General features: G+C 40.0%; 1 protein-coding gene across 2 annotated transcripts in view; it reads left to right on the top strand.

Moving 5' to 3' along the window:
* Xrn1 (5'-3' exoribonuclease 1) overlaps positions 1-6,474 on the top strand; it is a 138,523-nt gene extending 132,049 nt beyond the window's left edge. For both annotated transcript variants that reach the window (XM_063249121.1, XM_063249120.1), the window contains 2 exons: positions 165-325; positions 1,367-6,474. In XM_063249121.1, the coding sequence (XP_063105191.1) occupies positions 165-325; positions 1,367-1,675 (470 nt within the window). In that variant the 3' untranslated portion in view covers positions 1,676-6,474. The remainder of the gene's footprint in view (positions 1-164; positions 326-1,366) is intronic.
* Positions 6,475-16,294: the final 9,820 nt, after the last annotated feature.

The following is a 16,294-nucleotide window of genomic DNA, read 5'->3' as shown; positions in this document are numbered from 1 at the left end:
GGGAAAGGATCCCGATATTGAACCATACACACTGAGTAAATATTCTGAAAGTGTAGAGGTTTTACTAAAGAGGGGAAAAAGCAGTCAAAAGAGGCTAACAGGAAGAGGTCTTACACTTCAGAGCTCTGATTTTACTAAGAGAAATTCTTTGTGATTTTTAACAGCTAATGTAATGCCTTCATCATCTCATCTCTTCGGTGCAATCCCATGGGGCCCACCAGTGCCAGTTCCTGGGAAGCCCTTCTATCAGGCTCCATACCCTGGGATTCTGCCCGCAGCTGGAGGGATAGCAGGTGGTGCGCACAATCAGTTCATACCTTTGCAGGTGAGACCTGGAAAGAGAATTTTGGTTCTTTTCAAATCCATTGTATTCAAAGATGAAAGAAGAAAACAAACTACAGTAAAATTTCAAAGCACATCAGTTGGGGCAACAATGGTCCATACACTGCACATTGTCATCCCCAAATCATTCACCCAGAGCACAAGACATCTGCATTCAATTATCTGAACAATACCAGTAACAAATCTAAGAGAGTTATTTTTAAAGGTTCAAAACCTCCTGATAACATTTTCTTTATGCAGTAAGGAATGACGGCACACACCTGTAATCAAAGCTGCTTGGGAAGCTAAGGCAAGATCTCAAGTTTAAGGCCAGCCTGAGCAATTTAGCCAGATCCTGTCTCAACATACAAAATAAAAAAGGGCTGAAGATTTATCTTAAACCTAGGGTGAAGCCCTGGGGTTAATTCCCAGTACTGAAAGAAGAATTTATGTACTCAATTTACTTATTGAAAGCCTGTTAGAAATCCACTACTTGTGTAGGAACTGACAGTGTAATGCTATCCTTGCTGTCTAAGTTTGTATTCTAATAAAGAATAATTATTACAGTAAATAATAATGTGCTATCCTCACACAAAGTGATTAAAAAACAAATATAAAATTTTAATATATAATTTATGGGTAACTTTCAGCTTTTACTGCAACAAAATTCTTTGAATTATTAATCTGATTTAGAGATTATAAACAGAAATCCCAAATCAGCAGTGTTTAACAAATCCTGCCAGACACGATGGCACATACCTATAATTCCAACAAGCACTTGGAAGGCTGAGGCAAGAGAATTGCTGTGAGTTTGAGGCCAGCCTGCACTACAGAGTGAGACCCTGTTTCAAAAAAGCAAGCAAAAAAATCCTTGTGGGTATTTTGTTGTTTGTTTTGTTTTTGGGGGTTTTTCTGGTTGGAGTTTTGGTTTTTTGAGACAAAAAACCAAAACTTGCTTGGTAGTGGCATGTGCCATCGCGCCTGGCCACTGTTTTCTGACAATAGCTTTACTTCTTTTACCTATACTGTTGCTTTTTTCTTAAAGGTTACCAAAAAAAGGGTTGCAAATAAAAAGAACTTCGAGAATAAAGAGGCCCAGACCTCTTCTCAAGCCAGCCCAGCTCAGACTAGCAAGCCAGGGTCTTCTGATGTCGCCCAAGTGGCTGCACAGGAAGACTCGTCAGCCTCTTTGAACTCCTCTCAGGTTGCTCAAGCTGCGTCCTCTTTTCAAGGTGAAACTGCCTCCCAAGGCAGCCATAAAGCGTCTCACCAGAAGGCAACGCCAACCTCTTCTTCAAGAAGAAAATCAAGGAAACTTGCTGTCAATTTTGGCATTTCAAAACCTTCTGAATAAATTTGTACTGGGGAATTAATTTCTTTCCATCTGACTTTTTATAAATGTATATCTGTGTCTCATAGAAAGTTGTCACACTTTTTAAAAGTAGGAACCACAGGAGCCACGGATGTAGCTCAGCGGCACAGTGCCTGCCTGGCCAGTGCAAGGTCGTGAGTTCAATCCTTGGTACCAAAAAAAATAGTAGGAACCACAGTCTTTCTGTGGAGCTGCTAATGTGTTTTAAAATAATATGTTTAATTGAATATTTGAAAGTTGTAAGGCACTTTTCATGCTATTTAAAAGACTATATCAAATTGTGCACTTTAAGTTTGTGCAGTTTGTTTTATGTCAATTATACCTCAATAAAGCTGTAAAAAAAAAAAAAAGAAAAATGACTAAATTAAACCTTGTGTTAAAATAAGTATCAGTGGGCTAAGCATTAAAATGTGCCACTCTAACCACTGGCCTTTTTATTAGAAGCATCCTATGAAGTATGAATTAGACATCATATTAGCAATAATTACATTATGCTGTCATTGAGGAATAATTGGAGCATGAAAATTGGGCCTCAGTTATAATTTATTGGATGTGGATTTAGTTTTCTTTTTAATGATGTAACAAAATTATCAAGAGAATGGCTTTTATTCATGTGTATTGTAGCCCGTATTGTGTTATCTCGGAGGCTCCTGTAGACCCGCAGTGAGGTGATCACGCTGGTTGTGGTGCTGCCAGTTTTACTTTATTCTGAATTTTGTACCAAAGCAGCTTTCATCCAATTGCTCTGAACTATAAATAACAATCTAGGTTTGAGTAATTGTAATTTTTTCAATTGTTCAAGAACCAGCATTAGTAATTTCTAATAAAATTGTTTCAAAATCTACAGGGTACAAATCTAGTAGAATAAAGTACAAAATGTTAGTCATGCTGTTAATTCAAATAAATTGTTATTCTTTTGTATACCTTTTTATTTGGTTATTTAACAAATATGAGCACTCATTGTTGGTCTATGTGTGATGCTCCCTGGAACTCTTGAAATTCTAAATTTTGTTTTAAATTCCAAAGTGTGAGCTGGGCGTGGTGACTCACACCTGCAATCCCAGCACTCAGGAGGCTGAGGCAGGAGGATCATTGTGTATTTAAAACCAGCCTGGGCTACAAAGTGAGCTCAAGACCAGCCTGAACTGCATAGTGGCACCCTGTCTCAAAAAGATTTTAAAAAAGAAAATCCAAGGTGTGCTATAATACAATCATCAATTTATCATGTACATTATTTGCTGCCTGTATTATTCTGTATTTCAGCTTTATGCTGAACTATTCAGTGATTCTGGCATTTTGTCTTTGCATGTTATGTGTGAATGTGTGTTGTTAAAACTCCTGAAATAATTTAGAATTTATGACAATTTTTCAGTGATCCAGGGAGTATGTGTGTGTAACCCTTTAGTTTTTATGATATGCTTATATTTTGAGGAAGAAAGTTACCACTTTATTAAAAGTGGGAACCACAGTCTTCACATGTAGCTGCATATTATTATATCTGATTTCATTTAGCTCATTGAAAACTGCGGTGATTCTTAAAAATCAACTCTTAAGTACTGGCAGTATACTAAACGAACTTCTTTCTCTGATTTCACTTTCTCTAAGTGTTAGCAGGGTATTTGTATATTAGTAGTACCTTTATTATAAGAGAAAAACTATCTTTAACTGTGATTTACTATAGTCATGTGAGTTCTTGTGATTTTTTTTTTTCCTAGAAATTTCCAAGGTTTGGATGTTTGTCATTTTGCAGCATTTCATTGTCTTTTTCTGTAGTGGAATCTTGAGGAATGAGGCTCAAGTACGTAATTCCCAGTGTTCCTTGTGTCACAAACTCTGTGTTAAAAGGAGACATAACGATGTGCAGCCTGTGTTTTAAAGCTCTGCCATCTTCTGAAACATGGAGAGAAATTTAAGTTAAGATACTGCCGTTAAACCTGTGAGGGTACTTCTCCAGTGTTTGAGTACAGCAAGCTAATTCTGCTGTGTGGACAACCAGCACAAGTGCTTTGCAGCCTTTTTTTTTTTAATATTCTAAAGGTAAGACTTAAAGAGAGATTAAAATGCAAGAGAGCTCCATAATGGCTGGGTAGTGGTCATGTATTTACTATTCTTTTCCCCTTGTGGGCCTATTCTGGATGGGGGCTGATAGCAGTGAGATGTGGCCAGGGTCATTGTTATGTGATGTTCGAGGTGCCTGGGGTCACAGGTGGTCACGACGGTGAGGTCTAGTGCATCTCTGAAAAACAACTGGATTTGGGGAAACAAGTTTTTCTCTTTTAGATGTGGCAGATTGAGACCACTGCCAAAGTTTAATAAGATGCTCGTTCAACTTGAATCTGAGGGGCTTTTGTAAATGACCGACTAGGCCAGGCGTGGTGGTGCATACCTGTAATCTCAGCACTTGGGAGGCTGAAGCAGTGAGTCTGAGGCCTGCACTACACAGTGAGACCCCGTCTCAAAAAAGTAAATGGTGGACTTTATTGAGCACAGAAGAGGCATATTCCCCACAGCGCTTCATGTTTCCACACAACTAGAGTCCTTGAATCTAAACGTTTCTCCCCACTGAAGCATTACTTCTGAACAGTTTCGTTCAGCAAGTCCTTCTAAGTAAATTACATGAATTCTAAAGCTAGATCCTCCCAGTCTCACTGTTCCCTTGTATAATTTCCTGCATTACCTCAGTTTTATAATTGCTTATGGTTTTATAATTTGACATTTAAACATCATGTAGGCTAAAGTCTTAAACACCTACGATTCAGCTGCATGAAAAGTTAAATTCACTTCTATTGAAATTTTCCTTGACAATAACAGATCTCTCTGAACATATAGGATTATCTTGCTTATTTGTTCGACCTTTTAAAACCAAGTTTCAGCTTTTCTTTCTGCTCAAAACAGTTACTGTTTGTACATGGTTCACTAGATAATTCTAGGAATTATTCTTTAAAGAGGAACAAGATACTTTATTAAGCACCATCTCTTCTGGATTAAAATTTTTTTTCCTTGCTTTGCAATAGAAGATTGGAGATCTTTTCTTTCTTCTGATGGGAGGGATAAAGAACTATTGATGCAACATGCTGTTGCTTAATCCTTATCTGTGATTCCCTTTGGTTTTAGGCTAATCTAGATTCTTAGTTGTAAGATTTTTTAGAGATGATTGTAAATGATATTCTCTTTTTAAAAATCCAGTCACAACCAGGTACGGTGGGACACATCTGTAACCCCAGCACTTAGAAGGCTGAGGCAGGAGGATCATGCATTTGAGGCCACTTTGGGCTCCATAGGAAGTTCAAGCCAGCCTGGACCATATAGCAAGACCCTGTTACAAACAAACAGCAAGATCGCAGAAGTTAATTGTCAGTTTTCTAGAGATAATGATAGTACTCAACTTGCAGTGTTTGTTTTGTTTTGTTTTTTTGAGAGTGTCTCACTATGCAGTTCAGGCTGTAGTCCAGAATTTGTAACTATCCTGCCTCAGCCTCCTGAGTGCTGGGATTAAGGAGTGTACCACCACGCCTGTTTTGTTTTGTTTAATTTTAAACAGAATAAAACAAAATAAAGCAGGACAAACCAGATTAAAACAAAACAATGCAAGCAACAGGATTTCAAAAGCTTACATACATTTTATAAGCTTTCATCAGTGAGATAGTCTTTTATTTTGCAGGTACTTCTTTTGCTTATCACAATAAAGTCTAAAATTATAGAACAGCTTTTCAGACTGACATTGTCTCACTCCCATCACACTTCCCCATCCTCTGCCAAGAACAGCAGGAGACCAGATGAAAAGCAGAGCCAACAGCCAGGCCCTAGATTTCCTGAGGTAACAACTCAGATGTCACAGGTCCTTCTTTCAGAAAGCAATGCAAAGCACATACCAGGTCGTTTGACTAGTCAAGACCCTTGGCAATGCAAGTCTGCTCTCGGGTTCAGTGTGTGCCTCAGCAACCCAGTGATACTTTGGTGCCAACCACCACAAGTGCAGTTCATGAAGGAGACTGTGGTTTCCAGTGATGCTTTTTTTATATAAACCTGGAAAATTCATTTTTCCCAGCAGTATGCTACTAGTTGCTGTCGACTATTTCAGCAGTCTATATACTAGTACATCTTTTTTATACACTATTAAGTTGTCTAGGCCAAATAAGTTTCTATAGCAGTTTTAGTAATTTAAAGGCAAATTCTCATGAATTGGTAAGAGAATTTGGCCCACGGTTTGCTTTAAGTTCTTTTATTCCTTTCCACTACAATTATGGGTTTTTGGGTTTGTGCTTTTTGGGTTTTGTGTTAATTTTTGGCCTCAAATATCTTTTTCTTTTTGCCTGCAGATTGCTTATTGAGTGTTTTCATCTGTTTTGATACATGAATAATAGATTGTGGATGTGTCAGCAGCTTCCAACATGTCCGCTTAATAAAGTACAATTCATACATATATATGTCTTAATTCGTTTCTTTCCTCACATAAGCATTTTTATAAGTAACTGGAATTTTTCATTAGATCTTATACAGAGCAGTATTTTATTAAAATTCAAAAGGGAAGACTTTTATGTGTTCATTTTATAGTTTTTCTGCTTTTAAAATGTCTTTACATTGTCTGCTAATTAAAGTATTTTAAACTTGCAGTGGAGTGGACTCTGAATGTATTTTTGTGTTAAGTTGTACATTTGTAAATTTGTAGCATGAAATTAGCCTCAAAATACCATGCAAAGGAATTTTAAAATGAGTCACTGAATTTAAACATCTGTACATGTTAAATACTCTATGAATTTTAATTAAAGATTTAAGAATGATTTCATAAGCTCATTGGTCTTTTATGATTGCATTAAAAGCAATTTTTTGAAAAATTGTTTTTTACATAAACTCATTCATGTATAGCTCTGTCTTGGTGCTGCGTGTTACAGTGAACTGAAACAGCATGGTTGGTGGTAGAAACCTGAACTATAGTTTTAAAAAAGCTGTGATTCAGATCCAGCTCTACCTCATAGGCCTCATAGGCCATTATCCTGATGTTATTAGCATGTTATATAAAGTATAAGCCTCAGCTTTTTCATCTAAAGAAAACAATGGCCCTTCTCTTGTTCATGTGTATAAAGTACTAGATACAGAGTAAGTCTTTACAAGTTTTAGTACTAATAAAGACTTACTACCTATGTAATCTGATCTGTTAGCTGGGTCCCAAATACACCCAGATCCTCTGAATGGTACCAAATATTTCTGCTGTATTCACGGTTCAGCATGGTTATACAAAATTCCTGTAATTCACTCAGAACATCTGGGAAACTCGTTTATTTTGTCTCTCCTGTAGAGGAAGATTGTTACAGAGCTGTGGGGGAAGAAGATTTAATTCTAGTCTTAAAATGGAAGAATGCTAGAGTGGTGGCCCATGCCTATAATCCCAGCCCTTGGAAGACTGAGATAGGATTACTACAAGTTTAAGGTCAGTGTAGGATGCATGGTCTGTTCAAGGCTGGCCACAACTACACAGCAGGACCCTGTTTAAAAAAAAAGTGGGGAACTGGGTTTGTTGCCACACACCTGTAATCCCAGCACTGGACAAGGCTAAGACAGGAGAACTGCCATGAGTTCAAGGCCAGCCTGAACTACATAGAGAAACCCTGACTCAAAAAGCAACGCAGCAGCACAGTTTGTAATAGCTGGATCTTGGAAACAAGCTAAATGCCCAGCAACTGAGGAATGGATAAAAAAAGATGTGGTACTTTTATAATAAGACTGGATAAACTGGAGATTTTCATAGGTAAATGGATACAATTAGAGAACATAGTAGTGAAGACACATGTAAATGTTTCATTAGCATGAGAAGCTAAAAGAAAAAACAGGTATGTGTGTATGTATGTGTGTTGTACTTTACTTAAAAAACAAGACCCCATGGTGAAAAGCAGGGCAAGACCCCAAGATGACAAATGGGGCAAGACGTCTTTTTTAAAAGAAGCGCTTTTATTTTAGCTGGCCCAGCGACACAGTGCAGATGGAATTTGCAAAGCTGTGCAACTGAGTTAGAGTTTTGACTGATTTTTATAGTACATTTATGATTAGCTCATTGATCATTAAGTACATAGTGATGAGAAACAGAAATAAGGTGGGCCTTGTTCCCCTTTGCTTGAGGTAAGAGGCATTTCACAGTGGGTGGTTAGCCAATTCATAGCCCTTGGTCTGCCAATTCTGGGAACATTTGTCTCTCATAAAAGGAACAATGGTTGACACAGCATCATTTGTCTCTTACAAGGGGAACAAAAGTTGACATTGCACACAGGTTACCAAGGTGGGGGGGATGACGCATTACAGAACAGCAGAACGACGCGGTCAGTTAATTTATAACTATGTGGTTGGTGCTTGGTTACTAGGGTAACGAGCTCAGTACAGAATGACAATATTACTAATAACTACCTTTTTAAGTAACTATTTTTGTTAATTATCTTTTAATCAATTATTTTAATTTTTAGCATCTTAGTATAACAATATGTATATAAAAATAGTTAAGATTGTTATATTGCTGATTTCTCTGAGTTCACTAACGAGAGATTTGTACTGCTGTTATTTGGACTTTTTGTGTTTTTTTTTGTTTTTGTTTTTTGTGGAACCAAGGATCAAACTCATGACCTTGCGCTTGCCAGGCAGGTGCTTATGCCACTGAGCTACATCCCCGGCCCTTATGCTGGTGTTATTTGGACAACTGAATGTAGATGTGCTCTAGGTGAATGAATTGGGGATGACATGGGAGTAATGTTTGTACTATTATTGCCCTGATTGATGTGTTTTGAAATTTTGTTGTTTTCTTTTTTTTTTTTTTTTTTTTTTTTTTTTTTTGTCTTTTTGAGACAGGGTCTCTCTATGCAGTTCAGGCTGGCCTTGAGCTCACTTTGTAGCCCAGGCTGGTCTCAAACTCCCAGTGATCCTCCTGCCTCAGCCTCCCACGTGTTGGGATTACAGGCGTGAGCCACTATGCCCAGCCTTCTTCTTTTTATCTTTCAAATAAAATGGATTTAGAAAAGCAATAACAACAAAAGATTGGAGAATCTATAAAATTAACAAGCCTTCCTAGTACTGACCATGTCTCACAATATAACTGATACATTACTTTACCAAAGTAAAATGTAGATAAGTTCCTTCAGACCATGACGTGTATGGCCTACAGTCCAGTTTTCAACAGAATCCTCATTCCCAGCTGAACTGTCACCAGCCTGACGTTCACTGTCTGTGTGCCTGTCAGAAGCCTTATCTTGCACTCTCACCAGCGTAGCACATCGAGCTTTGCTTGCAGTGTTCTAGGGTTTCTTTAGCTGGCAACCCCAAACCTTCCCAAGTATTTCCCTCAAGCCAGTTCCAAAGGCTTCTAAACCACATGGTCAGAAACAGTCATAGCCGCGGCATCCCTTCTCTGCTACCATTTTTCTGTATGAGATGCTTTTCTGCCACAAAATGCCCCCAGCTTAAAGGAGGAGAGGCAGAGATCTGTTTGGCTCAGTTTCCAAAAGGTTTAAAACCCTATAGTCAGCCGGCTCCCAGGGAAAACAGCATAGATTTGCCCGCTGCAGACTAAGTCTCCCAATTTGCTTTGCTCATTTCATCCTGAGAACCTTGGCGACAAGGAAGCAGCAGGGTTTTCTCCATGACCACCCTCAGAGAGTCCTGGGCTTGCTACAAAACGGTCCAGCCAGCTCGCCTAAGATGAGTTCCACACTGAATAAGCCCTGTAGGTACAGCATCCAAGAAATCTTAGAATAATAAATCCTTAGTTACATATACACGTATATATATCACATAATTTATATATTGTGCTTTGCAGGATTACTGAAATGCCTTCAATGGTCTAGAGCTTTATTTTTCTGAATGTTCCATGTATATCTTTTTAAAAACACGTAATCTCTTTATTAATTGTTTTAAAATTCTCTATAACTTTACCATAGACCTCTAACAAGAAAGAGAAAAAACTGGTTAGTAGAGACAATATGTGAGAAAAAAAAATTTTTTTTTTTTTTTTTTTTTGTCTTTTTCGTTTTTATTGGTACCAGGGATTGAACTCATGACTGCCTGCTTGCAAGGCAGGCACTTACGCCGCTGAGCTAAATCCCCAGCCCCCGAAAAAAAGTTTTTTTGCCAGGATCAGATTTATTTGTTTTTTGTCTGTATCAAGTTAATTACCATAAATGGACCAAAAAACACAGAAAATACATCTGGTATAAAACAATTACATTAAATCAAGATATACTCTTAAATATGTTGTATTTTTTTCTGTTTTCTTTCTCTTGTTTTTCCTATTGTCTGACTTTTAGTTTGTACTTTATTTGTAAATTGGGTTTCTCATATAAGAGAAACTGCAATATTTCAGCTTGAGTGTCTGATTTGCTGCACTAAAATTATGGTCTTAAGTTGCATCCATTTTTCACAAATGACTCAAGTTTCTCCTCTGTGCAGAATAGTTCTCCACTGTGTATAAATACCACCTCTCTGCTGAGGGACATGTAGACTGCTTCCAAGATTTAGCTTTTATGTGTTCTGCCATTAGGAACATAAATGTGCATATATCACTGAAATATTGTCTTTTAACTTTTTTTCAGGAGATACCTAGAAGGGGGAATTACTGGGTCAAATGGAATATGGATTTTTTTGTTTCTGAAGAATTTCTATACTGATTTCTCTAGTGGTTGTATCAGTTTGCACTCCAACACTGAAGATGTGTTCCTTTTGCCCTGCAGCCTCTCCAGCTTTTGTTACTATTTGATTTCTTGAAGATAGCCATTCTTTAGAGAGTGACATGGAATCTCAATATTGTTTTAACTTGTACTTCCTTTTTTTTTTTAAGGCAGGCTCTCATTATGTAGTGCAGGCCTTGGGATTACATGTGTGTACCACCCTGCCCATCTCTAATTTGCATTTCTTGAATGGCCAGTGATATTGAACATTTCTTCATGTATTTACTGGCCATTTGTATGTCATCTGAGAAGTGTCTATATATACTTTAGATGCCCATTTTTTGAACTGGGGTCTTTTAATTTGAGATATATATAAATATTTGGGGGGAGTCTCACTTTGTGGTTCAGGCTGACCTGAACTCACCATGTAGTAGCCCATGCTGGCCTCAAATTTGTAGCCATCTTCCTGCCTCAGCCACCCAAATGCTGGGATTGCAGGCATTCATTACTACACTTGGCTAATGACCCATTAAAAAAAAAAAAAGACTTCTTAAAGGCACTACAAGAAGCTAGAAAAAAAAAATGGAACAATAGCTTCAAACTAGTGAACAGTGGAACCAAGTCTGGTGGCACATGCCTCTAGTCTTAGCACACAGGAGGCTGAGGCAGTAAGATGGCCACAGGTTTGAGGTCAGTCTGGGCTACAAAGTGAGTTCAAGATCAGCCTGAAGCACAAAGTGAGACCCTTTCTAAAAAACTTAAAAAATTTTTAATAGAATTCTATATCCAACCAAGCTATTGTTCTAATGTAAAGATACAATGAAGACATTTTTAATAAAAAAGTCTCCAAACTTTGTCTTCTACATACCTTTAATCTGGAAAGTACCAGATGATATGCACTCATGAAATAAGGATATAAACCACGTTTGAGAGTTTACATCTAAAGGAAAGCAGAAGGCAGTTTTCACAGCAGTAAGAAGAGAGAGTTCAGTATGGCAGCTGTCCACAAGTGCCCAAGAACTGACTGGTGTAGGCTGAACAGAGTTTAAGACCTCCAGAGAAGGTGGCTTCAAGAAAATGGAAGATCATTAACAGTTTGAGGCCAAACTGGGCTACACAGTGAATTCAAGGCCAGTCTGAACTACATAGTAAGGTGTTGTCTCAAAAAAAGAAATTGAAAAAACTAATGTTGCTGAATTCGTAAGAGGGAATTTAGAAAACTATAAAAGGCATTTGGAGCCAGTCCTGGTGTTGCACACCTATAATCACAAAAGGGGAAACTGAGGAAGAGGATCAGTGTGAATTCAAGGCCAGCCTAGTCTCCAGAGCAGAGACCCTATCCTAAAAAAAAAAAAAATTTTAAGAAAAAAGAAAGTAAATAAGCAAGTAAGCAATATTTGGGTTGAAGGAATCATGTGCTCATAGGAAAATAGAAATTAAATGATTATTTAAAATTAAATATTAAATAATATCAAGTCTGAGGAAAATAAAACAGCTTTGTATGGAAAATAAAAAAGGTTTGCAAAAAAGAAGAAAAGAATAATGCATGTCCACCAAGACATAGATGGAGTCATTTAGGAGAGCTAACAAAAATGGGGAAGGGCTGGAGATGTGGCTCTGTAATAAAGCACTGGCTTGAAATGCACAAGGCCCGAGGCTCAATCCCAGAACCAAAAGAAGGGAGAGACAAAAAAGAGTAACACAGTCAGGCGTGTGGCTCACACCTTAAACCTAGCTGCTCATGAGACTGAGACAGGAGGCGCTCAGGCCTGCAGCCAAGCCCCAGCAACACAGTTGTGAGGGGTTTTAGGTGGTGTGTTTTTGTTTGTTTGTTTGTTTATTGAGACAAGGTGTTGTTCTGTAGGTGAGGCTGGCCTTGAACTCACTCTGTGGCCCAGGCTGGCCCGATAGCAGCCCTCCTGCCTCAGGCTCCTGAGTGTTAGGGTTATAGGCATTCTACCATGCCCTCTTGCCCTTCCAGCCTGGGCAATGTAATGTGACTGTCTTAAGGAAGAAAGATGTACTTTGGAGATGTAGTTTAGTGGTAGAGCACTAGAATGCCTGAGGCCCTGGATTCAGTCCTTAAAAAACACAAACAAAACACAGGCTGATACACAAAACACAAGCCTTTCCATTAGGGGACCCTCAGAGACTGTCCTGTAAAGGAGGTCACCTGACATCACCTGTGGTCTTTGTTTTTTCTTTCTTTCTTTTTCAAGACAGGGCCTCACTCTGTAACTCAGGCTAGCCTTGAACTCACAGGGATCCTCCTGCCTCAGCCTCCCAAGTGCTAGGATAACAGGTGTGCACACCACGCCCTGCTTTTCTTTTTGTCTGTTTTTTTAAACACAAATATCCTACATGTGTGTGTGGCACCATGTGATTTCATACAGGTACACATTGTGAAATGCTCAAGTCGAAGTAAGCATAGCTATCCAAACATTCATCCTGGATTTCTGGTGAAAACAATGGACATCCTTTTTCCTTTGCTCTTTTTGTTTTTTGTTTTGTTTTTAGGTATCAGAAATCAAACTCAGGACCTTGAGCTTGCCAGGCAGGCACTGTGCCACTGAGCTAAATCCCCATCCCTTACTCTTTTGAAATATACGCCTTACATTATCTGTATTGACCTTCTGCCCACAGAAACCCCAGGCCTTCTCCCGGGTCTGACAGTAAGTCTGTGCCGGTCTGACAGTAACTCTGTGCCTGCCCACAGACCGGCCCCTGCTGCCTCCTCCTCCCCCCTCCCCCTCCCCCTCCCCCTCCCCCTTCCCTCCTCCTCCCCCTTCCCTCCCCCTCCCTCTCCCCTTCCCCTCCTACTTCTCTCTAGCGCTCTCCCAGCCTCTGGCAGCCACCACCCATTGCTTGGAGGCAACTTTCCTTCCCATGGCTGTAGCTCTTTGTGCAACAAAGCATTGGAGCCAGGGCAGCCTAGTAGGGAAGGGGCCGGAACCGATGCCAGGTGCTCAGCTTTTCCTCCCTGCCAACTGTACTGCAGCAACCGAGGATGGGGAGGCAGAGGCGCAGGGCCCCCAATACAGCGTCCGGCCCAGCAGAAGGCGGGGGCGGGCGGAAGTGCCCGGCTGGTGGGTCAGCTGCGAAGCTTTGCACGGTTTTTATACTGGAACAGAAACCACACAGACACTGTTAGGAAAGTAGGGCAGAGCTTGTCGGGTTGTCAGAAGGGAACCCAGAAAGCATGGCCGTGCAAGGGCTATGCCTGGGAGTTTCCCCAGGCCCTAAAAATGAGCGCGTTTACAATCCCACATTTCGGTGTTAGGGCTGAAATCTGCCTTCGAGAAATTCTCAGCTTGGTAAAGATTAATGAAATGATTTGTCCAAGGTTACACAACTTCCTAGGCAGCAGAGCCAAATCTGGAAATGAGATTTCCACACTTCTGTCCCCTGTAACTTCTCCTTATATATCATAAATCTCTTACCGTTGCTTATATAATCTTAGTGAATAATGCCTAAACAACTATGTAGAGATCTGTGCTCTGAAAGAAACAGTAGCAGTGGGTGAAAGTGTAGGAAAAATATGGAGAAAAAAAGACCACAGTCCTGCTGCGAATCCTAGCACTCAGTGGGCAGAGGCAGGAGGGTTGCGGGGAGTTCCAGAACAGCTTGGGCTATGCAGGGAGCTTAAGACCAGCCTGTGCTCCAGGGTGAAACCCTGTGTCAAGAAACAAAAACAGCAGCAGAAAGACCACTCCAGATACTGTTTGGGAAGGGAAACAGAATGAACAGAGCGGTTACTTCCAGGTCAAGCAATAAAGAACTCATCTGTCTATACTGTAACCACCTAGTAAAGCACAGTTACTGATTCCAAGAGGCTCGCAGGCCTTCGGCTGCCAACCCTTAAACCAGATGAGGAGCAGTCAGTGCAGTCAAGGCAGCCTGCTGCCCCTCATGGTGGTTACTGAAATTTTAGATAAACAAAGGGAAATTGTCCTTAGGATGTGGAATATTTGGGTTACTTAGAGAAAAAGGGTATATGTTCAATTCCTTTGTTTTGATTTGTGTTTTGAGACAGGGTCCTACTGTCTAGTTCAGTCTGGCCTCAAACTCATGGGGATCCTCCTGCCTCAGTCTCCTGAGTGCTAGGATTACAGGCATGGGCCACCACATCTGGCAGAGTGTTCCATCTAAGTTTTAAAACTCCAAATAGTAAAAAGGGCAGCCTTGATTATGTCTATTAATATTTTTATTTATTATTTACATGTGTGTATGCGTGTATGTGGTACTGGGGACTAAACTCGGGGCCCTCGCAGAGCTATCTCCCTAGCCCCACTTTTTTGAAACAGAATCTCACTAAATTGCTCAATTGCCCGTCCAGGCTTGAACTTGCAATCTCCAAAGTGCTGAGAATACAGGTGTGTGACAATCCCCAGTTCATTTTCTCAAGTGTTACCCTCCCTACAATTCATGATAAAAATTTCCAAACACACATCAAAGGTAAAATAGTATTTTGTCAATATCCATATACATGAGATGTAAATTTTACCCTTAACATTTCCCTTCTCTTGCTTTAATCTGTCTATCTGTATCTCTCCATGTCTCCCTCCCTCTGGCCATTTAGCAATGCATCTTTTGGAGGGGCCACTGGAGAAGGAGGAACCCGGGACTTTGGAGCAGCTAAGTGCGTGATAGATAGCCCACCCGGCACCACAGGGTCTGGCACTGTACGGTACTGGACGGTCAGAAGGCGATCATTGTGCCACCGAGTAAGTCTCCAGCCCTAACATCACATTCTTGTCTGCATTTCAATGTCGATTACAAGCCATGTGTGTTCCCCAGAATTCAATATGCACATCCTTAAGCAGAGTTCAGTATCTTTATGACTCACTTAGCTTATTTTAGGGTAACATTTCCATAAAATTAAATGCATAATGTGCAAGGAGGCTCAGCACCACAAAGAAATAAAAAGTGTACAAATGTTAAGAAAGCGTACATCTATGTGGTCTGGAAACCACATGCATCCTGAAGGAGCCTGGCTCCGAACGTTTTAACCTCAGATTCATTTTCCCAGGTCTAAAAATTCCTGTTTGTTAAAAATTTTAAAATGTTAAAAATAAAAATAGATAAAACTTCCTTCGGGGGAAGAGCCCAGGGTTTCCTTTACTCGATAAGATGTTGGGCATTCACTTATGTTATTGCATGAATCACAGTTGGTTTTGTTGCTGAGCAGTCCGTGGTGTGAAACAGAAGAGCTAATTGTTCATTCTCCAGCTGGTACACAGCTGGGCCGTTTCCACTTTGGAGCTCATGTCAATAAAGCTGCTATTTAAAAAAAAAAAAGATCTCCAATATTCCAATATTTATGTTTTTAAAAGAAAGCTACAATGTTTTTTAAAAACCTGTGGGAATTTTAAACTGATGTTACTACTTACTCTATTTAAACAAATGTGATCCAAACACAGATGTATCTTCAACTCCAGACCGTGTGCTCCAGAGAGGAGCCCTAGAGAAGGAGAGAGAGGACCTGGGGATGTGGCTCAGGGCCCAGGGCGCCTGCCAAGGAAGAGAGGGTAAAGCTGTCTTCATGCATCACAGCATGGAAATTGGAGCTCTCATCCGTGAGCTGAGATTCTACTGGTGTCCTCTGCTAATTAACAACTAGCTGAGTGTGGTGCCACACGCCTGTCATCCCAGCGCTTGGGATGCTGAGGCAGGAGGATCACTGTGAGTTCAAGACCAGTTTGAACTACATAACGAAATCCTGTCGAAAGAAAGAAAGAAACAAAGAAAGAAAGAGAAAGAAAGAAAAAAAACTTCAACTTTAGTGGTTATCAGTCCCTCCCATCACTTTAGTTTGTATTAAGTATAATTTTTGTATTTTTGCTTTGTTTTCTGAGGCAGAGTCTCACTTTGTAGTCCATGCTGGCCTCAAACTTTTCTCTCTCTTGCCCCAGCCTCAGGAGTCCCGGGATCCCAGGCTTGCACGACTGTGCCTAGTGGT

Source organism: Cavia porcellus, unplaced genomic scaffold (assembly GCF_034190915.1).
Source record: "Cavia porcellus strain 051 isolate PalLab524CR breed Dunkin Hartley unplaced genomic scaffold, mCavPor4.1 scaffold_5, whole genome shotgun sequence".
NCBI classification, from domain to species: domain Eukaryota; kingdom Metazoa; phylum Chordata; class Mammalia; order Rodentia; family Caviidae; genus Cavia; species Cavia porcellus.
Note: the sequence above shows the minus strand (reverse complement) of the source record. Positions and strands in the feature narration are given on the sequence as shown.